The 12,189-nt window shown below is 36.9% G+C and overlaps 1 protein-coding gene across 1 annotated transcript in view; it reads left to right on the forward strand.

The window, feature by feature from the left end:
- The window catches only part of CFAP54 (cilia and flagella associated protein 54), a gene marked incomplete at both ends in the record, with an annotated part of 264,389 nt that overhangs the window by 41,225 nt on the left and 210,975 nt on the right, over positions 1-12,189 (forward strand). The window contains 7 exon segments of the mRNA XM_080660197.1: positions 261-395; positions 2,359-2,509; positions 3,776-3,852; positions 7,938-8,066; positions 8,396-8,522; positions 10,299-10,385; positions 10,478-10,599. Coding sequence (XP_080516323.1) covers positions 261-395; positions 2,359-2,509; positions 3,776-3,852; positions 7,938-8,066; positions 8,396-8,522; positions 10,299-10,385; positions 10,478-10,599 — 828 coding nt within the window.

The following is a 12,189-nucleotide window of genomic DNA, read 5'->3' on the forward strand; positions in this document are numbered from 1 at the left end:
TTTTCTACAATTTTGGAGGCTGAGAAATTCAAGATTAAGGCACCGGCAGACTTGGTGTCTGGTGAGGACTCACCTCCTGGTTCATAGATGGCTGTCTTCTCCCTGTGACCTCGAATTCATGAGGGCTTCCCCCTTATGCCTCATTACTTCCTAAGCCACCTCCCGATGAGATTACATTGAGGGTTAGGATTTCAACACATTAAATCTCATCTATGTATCTTATTATTCTTGACAATTTACTTTCTCATTTTTATTTTCAGAATGTTCAGCCTGATAAAGAAATTGTGGTGGACATGATAATGTTCTTATGGCAGAGATGCAAATTAGGAATTCAGCGGCTCAATATATCCAGAAATGACTATGTAAAATTCACCCAGAAAATCAGAACTAACAAAGTATTTTTTTTTCCTTTTGCATGTTTTTTTGTTATTGCTAATTCAAATTGTGATAGTTAAATTGTTCCTATTATTCCACCTGCATAACTACTATTTTGTAAATGTATTGCTGAGTGAGCTTTTCTTTTAATGTGTTCACTGTACTTCTGCCCCAGTTTAGTTTTGGGAAGTGGGGAGGTGTTTCAGGTTTTTAAGGGAGGAATAAGTATGTTTCTAAGGTCAAATGAGCTTAGGTAAATTTACTGAGAACTTTAATCTTAGAAAATACAAATAACTAAGGAGTTTTAGGTTTATTTCTGCAATAATATATTTAGAATACCAGTAAATAAAGAGATATTTCATGGGAAGGTAAAAGTTGAGCAGGTAAATATGATACCTGGAAATGCAGGAGAAAATATTTTAGCAATAAGAGTCTCCTGGGATTCCGAGGCTTGCTGAGATGAGCTACATTAGGATGCCTGGGCATGATTTTATCAGATGCTCTGATGAAGTAATGATGTGGGTGGATAAATAGTATTTTCTTGTCTTAGTTCCACAAGTGTGATGGCTTATTTTGTGCTGAGCTTTGGATTTATAGGCATCAAAGACAGTGTTCAAGGGGCCTGCCATGAAACTTGAAATATTTTGGAGGACTTTGATAGTGAACATAACAGCTCCTTTGAGGAAGGGGAATCAGAGTTTTGAAGATAATCTTCACTGATACATAAAATTTTCACTGATAAATGAAAATAACATGATAAATTTTCCTTATGGTTATAGATATGCAGACCAGAAGCTTAAGTGGATCTTCTTTATACATTTACATAAATATATTGATTATCTATATATATATAAAAACCTAAGCGACTATTAAGACTGGATGACCGGCCAGTAGCTATGACATGCACTGACCACCAGGGGGCAGACACTCAATTTCCCGCGGTCTGTCCCACAACCAGCCATCTTCCTGCGGTCCCTCCCCCTGGCCAGCTGGCCCCGATTGGGACTGGGCAAGACAGCCCCGATCTCTGGCCAGGCCAAGGGACCCCATCTGTGCACGAATTCGTGCACTGGGCCTCTAGTTAAAAATAATTTTATTAGAGTCATTGAATTTTATATTATTTACTAGAGGCCCGGTGCACAAAATTCATGTATGAGGGGGGTCCCCTCAGCGCAGCCTGTACCCTCTTCAATCCAGCACCCCTCGGGGGATGTCCAACTGCCATTTTAGGCCTGATCCTCGGGATTGGACCTAAACTGGCAGTCAGACATTCCTCTCACAATCCTGGACTGCTGGCTCCTAATTGCTCACTTGCCTGCCTGCCTGGTTGCCCCTAACTGCCCCCCTTTGCCAGCCTGATCACCCCTCACTGTCTCTGCATGCCAGCCTGGTCACCCCTAACCAGGCTGCCCCCCTCTGCCAGCCTGGTTGCCCCTAACTGCCCCCTGCTGGCCTGATTGCCCCCAACTGCCCCCCTACCAATCTAGTTGCCCCTCACTGCCCCCCTGCCAGCCTAATCGTCCCCAACTGCCGCCCCCCCTGCTGGCCTGGTTGCTCCTCACAGCCCCCCTACTGGCCTGGTTGCCCCACACAGCCTGCTTGTTCAGTTGTTTGGTCGTCCCTCACTAACCCCCCTGCCAACCTGGTCGCCCCACACAGCCTGCTTATTCAATTGTTTGGTCATCCCTCACTAACCCCCCTGCCAGCCTGGTCGCCCCATGCAGCGTGCTTGTTCAATCGTTTGGTCGTCCCTCACTAACCCCCCTGCCAGCCTGGTCATAGGCAGCCATCTTGTGAGTGCATTATGGTCAATTTGCATATTACCTCTTTATTATATAAAATAATTAAGATATACTAATATGGAGGGGTACTAATATAATTGGTAGATGAGGATTTCAAGGAAGTTCTAGGTTTTGAACAGTGTGACCCTTTCTACATGTAATATACTTTAATTTGATTTTGCTGTATATTTTCTCTTTTCAGTGGATTTATCTTCTCTGGCAAATAAATGAAGTAATTCACTGCTACAAAATGGAAGACATTGACATTGTAGTAGTGGCAGAGGTCACATTACGATTAAGTGAAATATTGGAGACTTTAGGAAACCCGAAAAGAAAATTTAAAAGAACTCTAGGTAGAATATCGAATAAAATGGATGAATTACATATTAATGTATATATACACATATGAATATATAAGTACAAATTGGAATAAAGGATGAATTTTTTTAATGGAAACTAGACATTTCAATATTGTGCTTCATGGATGATTTATAATCAGGGACCGATACAATATAGGGTTAACCAAGTGGATGTTAAAAATAGTTATATTCTGTATGAATCAATGGCAGATGAAACTGTCTCTTACAGTATATATTTCTTCTCCATTCCTCATCACCACCTGCTCCCCCCTTCCTCATTCTTCCTCTTTTCTCCTTTTATTCCCTTTTATACTTGGTGCTCGTCCATTTCCTGATAAGAATGTGTGTTTTTTGAAGAGAGCATGTTTTAGTCACCATGTTATTCTTGGTTCCTACCACAAGTTTCCAGCTCTGCCTATCCTCTGTTGTTGAACATGGCTTTGCAGGTGGAGTTTTAGAGCCATGGTTCTCACACTTTGGTCGGTATCAGTATCACCTGGGAATTTGTTAAAACTGTAAGGCCCAGGCCATATTCCACTTCAACTAGCCTGGACCTTTCTAGTGTTATTGGCTTACCAGCTGATTTTGGTATGTGTTAAAGTTTGAGAACCACTGATTAGAGGTGTGTGGCTAACTAACACAAGCAATGGCCTGAAGTCACATTTTTTTGAAATGTCCTGTTTTAAATGTTTTTTTTTTTCTTTTGTAAAACTTGTATTATGCAGAATTTCAAATATAGAGAGATGAAATAAATCACCATGTATGCATCATCCAGTACTAATAATTACCAACATCTTGTCAATCTTATTTCATTTCATCTCTCTCTGCAACACTTTCTTTTCTCCTGAAGTGTTTTAAAGTAAACATAATGTCATTTCACCAGCAAATACCTCAGTCTCCCTCTCTCTCTCTCTCTCTCTCTCTCTCTCTCTCTGTTGGTCCACAATGCCATTGTTATTATACCTTACATGATCTGTGAAAATTCCTGTTTCTGATTGTAGTAAAAATATCATAACCTACTTGACTGTTACAATTTTTTTGGAAAAACACCAGTAGTCTTTTTTTTTTTTAAACAGCTTAACATTATTGATATCTGACAGACCTTTGCTGTTCAACACGATACACACTTTATATTTAGAATAAAAACTACTTTTTACCTTACATTTTAAAATGAAATTCAGGAAACTGTTATCATTTTAGGCTATCATTGTTTTTTTCCAATTAAAATCTAAGTCTCTCTCTCTCTCTCTCTTTTTTCAGAAATATCTGTAAGTAAAGGGACTAGTGAATTACTTGGGACTCCAAACGAGAGCCGGGAAATTCTTCCAATATTACAGGTCTTACAAAATATATTTTAAAATAGTTAAAAACATGAATGTTAATTTTTGAATAATATTAACTTTAAATGTATAATGGTTAATTATAAAGGTAATTTTGAATATTTAAACTTTGACAATTTATGGTTTCTATATACATTTAGAACTATAAGGCCATTTTCCTACCTTTTACTGTAGAATTTTTGAGTTCTTTACACTGTATTGTGTCTTGTGAAGAGAGCTAGAGTTAAGAAACCTTAAATTAAAAACAGAGATTGTTTGAACTGCATTAAGAGATCGAGGAGGCCTAATAACTGTCTGCCAGTGCTGTTTTCAGGGATTACTTATAGTGCTTGTCAAATCTGTAGCTTCCTATTTTCCATTCTAGACATATTGAATCATAAATTCAGGTGTGAGGTTTTAAAATTCTTAATTCAGATATGTTCCTCTTAAAAGTTCCCAGGTGGATTCTTAAGACACAAGAATGGCTCTCACTCTCTAAGACCTCATAGGCAGAGACGGGAATACTAGTGGAAGTTTTGAAGTGCTGATTTTGGCTTGTGATGGAAAATTTCTGGCAACTATTGCCACTAAATGAAATGGGTTTCTTAGGAGGTGTCCAATTTCCCACAACAACAACAAAAAACTAAACATCACTTATGAACTATTGCTGTTATTTAAATTATAAAAATGTGCTCTGTCCTTGCGATGATTGACTGTTATATGATGGGAAATCGTCAAAATAAATATACAAGTCTGATGTCAACAGTGTAAATGGCATCCCCTAAAATTGTGCAATATACAACATTCCCAGCTACACTGGGGCACATTGTTGATGCAATAGTGGTGATTCATTGGTGTGGTCAAGGGCACACTTAGTGTTGGAAGACCTGGAGTTGAGTCTGACTCTGAGATTGACTGCTTGTGTGATCTTGAATAAATAATTTCATCTCTCTTAATGTTAGTATCCTTATCTGTAAAATTATAACTATAGAACCTATTCTACTGGTACTACTTAAGTTGTATAATTTAAACAAGTACCTGGCACATGGTAGCTCTTCAGCTTTTCCCTTATGTTTCATATAGAGAACTGGATCTTAAACTGGGGTCTCAGACCCATGTGGGAGGAGTGAAGTGGGGAAAAGGAGTGATAATTTATTGTCAGGACAGTCCAAAATCCATATGCTCATCTAGCAGAGTCTGTAGGTGAGATAAATGATGTATCTTGTATATACACAGGCAAATATTTAAAAAATATGAACTGCTATTATAATTATGTAAAATACTATTTGAAAGTTATACTGAACATGTGATAGCTATTTTTTCAACAAATAATAAAATTATAACAACTAAGGAGTATCTACCTCATAGGACTGTGGACATTTAAAAATTAATCTTATGTAAAGCATTCAGCTTAGTACCTAAAACATGTTTTAATTAAATGTTAGCTGTGGTGATAAAGAAGATGATAATAAGATGGTGGTGGTGATGATGATGATAGAATGTGAGTGTGTGTGGGGTCTTTGAAATTCTTTGATGGTAAAAAGATATCCTTAGAGATCTGGATTTCTTGAAAAGCAGCAAACTAGTTGATCAGAAAACCCTCTTGCTGCAAAAACACCTATATGTTATAGACAGAATTGAACATGTATCCTCAAGTACTTTGCATAGTTCACTAGACAGTAAGGTAAATCCCAGGGGTCAAAATAGAAAGGGGAACTGAAAACTAGAAAATAATTTTACGAGTAGATGCTGCAATAGGTTGATGGGCTCAATTACATGCTTAGATAACAGACATCCTGGGACAAGAGACGAGGCTTGGGCATGAGACTCACACATAGAACCTACAAAAGACTACATCTTAGGGAAAAAATCTACTATTTCTGTAGGGAGGTATCTCAGTGGGTGCTGAGAAGAGGAGTAGATGAGAGAAAGTCTCTCTAATGATTTATAACTTTGGGTTTGCCCTCAAATAGGTCTATTATTTGAATTTATACTATTTGAGATGCTCAAAAACCTCCATGAGATTGTGATTCTTTTTTTATTAATATTATGAATTTTTTTTAGTTCGTGCACACAAATGTAGTTCAAGTGCTGGACATTAAACCCATCCCATGGCACGATGTTGTCTGTCACACAAAATATAATAATCACAATAATTGGAACATGGATTCTTGGTTGAGCCAGGTTTCTATAAAAAGGGTACTGTGGACAGCATTTCCATCTCTTGAATTTAACCTTTCTTGTGAGTCTGTGATTCTTGTATCTCCATTCAAGAAGGGAGGGGAAGATATATATTCCATATCTTGAATGGATATATGTAACCAAATTGTGTATATTCCAGGAATGCAAGGATGATTTAACATTAGAAAATATATAACGCAATACACCACATTAGCAGATAAAGGGAAAAAAGTATGCACCCCACTAGTTAAAGAGATGTAATAAAAGCATTTGACAAAATTCAACAGCAGTCTTTTTAAAAGATAACTCTTAACAAGTTAGGAATAGAACTTCTGTATTCAATAATAATCTGAAGATCTTTAATGAGTGTTATACTTATGTTAAACGATGAAAAGCAGTCCCTTTATATTGATGTAACAACATAAGAATATCTTTTCAGCATATCCTAGAGGGCTGGGTATAAAAAAGAAAGCAGAAAAAAAGGTATAAGAATTGTAAAGGAAGTATCAACTTTCATTCATGGATGAGTACAATGCAATGCTTATTTTTAGCAGTAGTAATCTTAATGTCCATCAGCAGAAGAGAGGATAAATATATTGTGATATATTCCTCAGTGTAACAACAATTCACTGTAGCCATGAGGATGAATGAACTAGAGTGGGCTTGAGCTAGAGTGAGTTTGGCATCATTGCCATCTCTCATTTGCATTAAAGGAGGAAAACCTGCATCTCATTTCTGTATGGTTCTAGGTTAGTCTTCCAACGAGGGACATTTGCATGAATTTGTAATGCAGAGGAAAGAGAGTTCTTATGCTACAGTGGTAGTTGGAAGAAGTGAATTTATTAGCCCTAATGTGCAAGCTCTTGAGATTCACCTGCTTCAGTGTAGTAGATCCTTGAGATTGTCAGCTGCCTTCTTGGTGCTTAGATTCACAGACTTCAGAATGCCGCAAAATAGTCACTGGCAACTTTCTTGAACTTTGCTTTCCATGCCTTCCAGTGGTGATAGACACCTCCAGCTCTGTGTATTAAGTCCCTTTCTGTTTGGAATATCTGGAGTCATCCTATGTTCCTAACCAAACCCTGACTGACACATTGAGTTTCATACAGCAGCATGAAAAACTTTCAACAATATGTGGTTGAAAGACATAAAGCAAACTGCAGAATTCCATGAGCGAATTAAAATATGCAAAGCAATAGTGCATATCATTAATGGACACATACACATGCAGTAAAAGGTTAAAAACATGAAAAAGAATGGTAAGACCAAATTCAAGGGCAATGACTACCTCTAGGGGCAGAGAAGAGCAATGGCATTGCAGACAGACACACAGGGATTTCAATTCTATGCATGTATATGTGTGCTTTATTTCCTAAGATTTCTCTGGAGAATATATGGAAAGTTAGAAAGCTTGAGCAAAGTTGGTTGCTTTTCATGTTAGACTCTCTATAAGAATAATTCCATTAAAAAGGTATTTCGTGTTTTAAATCATGGTGTGGACCATTGGATTTAATGGCTTTTAAATATGGATTTCTAGCTCTGAGATTCTGAGGTTCAAAATAATTAACTTTCAAAATAATCTAAAAATGATAGATGAATTATATTTCTAAAATTTACCTATATATTTGATACAATCAGAATTCTGAAAACCATAAAAGGAAGCTATGTACATGTTTGTGAAATCTAATTTGTATTTGGAAAAAAAGGATGAAATGTATTCATTACTTTACCTTTTTAAAATAATACTCAATATTTAATCAAAAGGCAAATATACTTAATAATAACTGTAATATTGTTGACATTGGATAGACTATTTAAATTTGTTATTTAGTTTTGAATTATTGTTAAAAGAAGTTTAGAAATGTTGCATGTGAATTTTCCTCAACTTTTCTTTTTCTTTTTTATTTATAAAATCACTTTAGAAAAAACCCTTGGAACAGTTATATTTGGCTTATGAACTTCTTGACAAAGCAATCAGTGGAATAAATGTCAACTGCATGTTAGCTACTTTGCCAAATGGATTATCAGTGTTTGATCATTGCTATGCCAAGGTAAGAATGGGAAACTCATAGATTTAAGTTTTACTTAACTGGGATGAGGGCTGGCCTTGCAAGTAGGTAAGTAAAGCATGATTTGTGGTGGCTTCCCTCTCATAAGCTAGGAACATATTCAATCCCCTCGTCCCAGAAGAAATCAAGAAGAGTGAAGAGTCTTTGTGTTTGTCATTGAAGATGAATTTGTAAGCCAGAGTGCAACGGGTTAAGAATGAGCAGGATTTAATGGCTAGGAGTAAAATAACTTGGGTGCTCATAGGGTAGAACTGTTATTAGTGTTTTTGTAACTATGGTTCTTTATTATTTTTACTTCTACTCTATCAAAGTACTCCCAGGATATAGATGGAGACATTGCCAAACCAGTCACACCAAATAGTTTCATCATGGATTTACATCTTGAATTAATTCAAGCTCAGCATCAAATAGCTGTTGTGCTTCTTGACCAACTGGAAGGTATAGTCATCAAAGCAAACAGTTTGTTCTGAATCAGTTTTAAGCTAAGTTTAAAATTAATTTAATTGGTAAATTATGTTCTTGTCAACTGGGTGTTTATTATTTTGTTTTTTCTTACTTCTCTGGTAAATATCAATAGATAGCTTTCATTATTCTTTACACCTTGCATACCTAATAAGTTAGTAAACTTATAAAAAATTGTTTATTTGAGCTATAGTAAATTATTGGTATTTTGTTAAATCAATGAAACAACCATTTATTGAGTGCCTACCAAAATCCAGGAATCATGGTAAGCTTGGCACGTATGAGACACCCAGCCTCTACTTTTGAGCTTATAGATAAGCCAGTTATAATGAGGTAGGTTACTAAATGTGATAGAAGTGGGTTCAAAGTTTTAGTTATGGGCACACAAAAGAGGAGTATCCATGTGAAATAAGAAAGTCGGGGATGACTACCTGGAAGAGGTAATAATTGACCAGAAAGCTAGTAAATATTAGCTTTATGAAGAAGATTGAAAGGAGGCCGTAATTTTGGATAGAGAAAGTAATCTTTAGCAAGGTGGAAGCAAACAGTTGTAAGGTGCAGTTCTAGGAACGACTGGGATTCTCATGGCTGGATGAAGTGCACGTGTCGGGGAATAACAGATACATCCAGGGAGGTGGATCACAGATAGATCTTGAAGAGCTAATGGGTTTATACTTTACCCTGAAAGCTAATGAAAAACTGAGAAAGACATCTCCAACAGAGGACAGGTGATTTGAATTTAAGTTGTTCTTGCAAGAACAGCTTTAAGAAAATGTGCCAGCAATAATACAAATAACGTGTTTACTTGAGTCTCAAAATAAGATTTAATATCATTAGGTCTAGAAACTCTTCTGTTTAGGATTAAATTTTGATAAAGCCATCTTACTCTTGACATGATTATATAGCCACTATTAATATAACTACCTTTCTCCATTTTAAATTATTGAGTAATTAAAGGTAGAACTAAGTGTTGTAGCCTACTATGACCTCTGATCTCCGTCTAAAGCAGTGGTTCTCAACCTTCCTAATGCCGCGACCCTTTAATGTAAAGTTTAATACAGTTCCTCATGTTGTGGTGACCCCCAACCATAAAATTATTTTCGTTGCTACTTCATAACTCTAATTTTGCTACTGTTATGAATTGTAATGTAAATATCTGTGTTTTCCGATGGTGTTAGACTCTACAGCAGTGGTTCTCAACCTGTGGGTCGCGACCCACAGGTTGAGAACCGCTAGCAGGGTCGCCAAAGACCATCAGAAAACACAGATATTTACATTACGATTCATAACAGTAGCAAAATTACAGTTATGAAGTAGAAACGAAAATAATTTTATGGTTGGGGGTCACCACAACATGAGGAACTATATTAAAGGGTTGCGGCATTAGAAAGGTTGAGAACCACTGGTCTAAAGCATTCAGAGGCATATCATACATACAGCTAAATAGTATATTGGATCTTATTTATCAATCTTAAAGATGATTTTATTTAAGATGAAATAGAAAAAACGTATTTTTTGCGTTAGAAATAATTTGAAAATTCTTATGTCCTCAGGTACACTGTGGCAAATATAAGATCTGCCAGTAAAACTGCACTATAGTAGATTTGTTTGAATTTTTATCTTTTGATGGAAATAACATGGTAGAGAAAGCGATAATTTTACAAATAGATAACTATTCTTCAATGTTTAGAAAATATTTCCTTTCTTGAACACAAGCTTAATTGTAATGGCAATCTCCTTCTTCCTCTTCAGTTTTGCAGATTCCAACCATTAGCAAAAATATATCTACCAAAATTCCAGAAAAACCGAAACAACCTGAACACAGTGATTGTTTTACAGGTAATTAAAACCGGGATAACCTGTCTTTCCAAAAATTTGTAAAGATAGTTTTTATGTTACCTTTTTGATAAAATGTTTGTTTACTTTTTCAGAAGCCAGTGTAATGAATAAAATAAGGAAGAATAAGCTATCCAAAGCGATTTATTTGATGAAGAAAGCTCTTCTAATATTTGAGAAAGATGCAACCTCTACCTCCTCACATAACCTTTTGATGGTAACAATATATCCTTCCTTCTTTTAGTCTTGACATACAACCTCTGTTAAGTGAATTATTTATTTCCCTTTTCTAAAAATAATGTGTTGTCCTTAACATTAATTATGAAACTTCAGGTTTACCAAATCTAGTGATCTGAGAAGAAACAGTCCTGAGCAAAAGTAGGTTTATAGTTGTTCATATGGAAAAGAATACAATCCTATATAATAAAAGCCTAATATACTAACTGTCTGGTCATCTGGTCATCCGTTCAACCAATCAAAGCGTAATATACCAATGATATGCTAAGGCCACTCAAGCGCTCGCTTGCTATGATGTGCACTGACCACCAAGGGGCAGATGTTCTGACTGGTAGGTTAGCTTGCTGGTGGGGTCCGGCTGATCAGGACGGACAGAGATTGAGTGAGATGGGCCAGACATGCCCTGGAGCCCTTTCACAGTCCCTCCCCGGCTGGCCAGCCTCCCATACCCCCCCTGGCCCCAATCATGCACTGGTGGGGTCCCTTGGCCTGGCCTGTGCCCTCTTGCAATCCAGGACCCCTCAGGGGATGTCGGAGAGCTGGTTTCAGCCCGATCTGACAGGCCAGGCCAAGGGACCCCACTGGTGCACAAATTCGTGCACTGGGCCTCTAGTAATTAATAAATAATAATACATGAATAAACTCTGTATTTCACATACTCACAACTGTAAACCTACTTTTGCCACACCCTGTATATCTCCAGTCCTGAACTCTCCTGAAATGAGAAATTTGCTTTCTGTATAATCTCTCTGTAGGTGCAACTTGACATGGGAAGTCAAATGAAATCTGAAGAATTCAATATAAGGGAATTTATAGAATTTAAGTGACACTGTGCCAGCATAATGCAGTCCTTACTATGGAATTAAAATACCCTCTCTCCAATTGGATATTGCTAATTTATGGACCAATTATCTTGTTGTCTCATTCTGGGCTGGAAATTGTTCTGTCTTCTTTCTTATTCATTATATATTGATTTTAGAGTTTAAATTCATGAGGGAAATAACTCTTCAAGTTATGGAATCTTTTATATTCTCCCCTTCCCCTTTGTATTATCCACACAAATGTGGTTGTATTGTCTGAGTGAATGGCACATGATGAGGCAGAGAATAATGCTACAAGTAGATTGGCTGATAAGGGAAAGAAAATGTAGGTCGATGATAGGGGAAAGATGCAGAGTTAAGGAGCATTTTAGAGAGAAATTTCAGCATACTTATATGCTAAGAATGAAAAGCCAGAAAGAGAGAAATTGAAGATACGACAGAATGGCTAATATATAAAGTGGAGTCTAATAGAAGAGGGAAGGGGGATGAGGCTGAAAGCACAGATAAAGTGATTCATTTTCAATGGAGGGTGGCCTCTGATACAGAAGGGAAGGTGGAAAGAACAGATACAGATTTAATTAAGTCTGTTGGTGTAGAGGCAGAGTTGAGTTGATACCCTTGTACCTCAATCATCTGATAAAGTAGGAAGCAAAAATATCTGCCAAGAATAGTGAGTGAGGGTGGATAGTTAGATTGAGGAGATAGATAATGATTGGAGAGTGGAGAGGGATGGAAGAGAGAGAGGTGAC

This window comes from Plecotus auritus (assembly GCF_963455305.1).
Source record: "Plecotus auritus genome assembly, chromosome: 3".
Lineage (NCBI taxonomy): Eukaryota > Metazoa > Chordata > Mammalia > Chiroptera > Vespertilionidae > Plecotus > Plecotus auritus.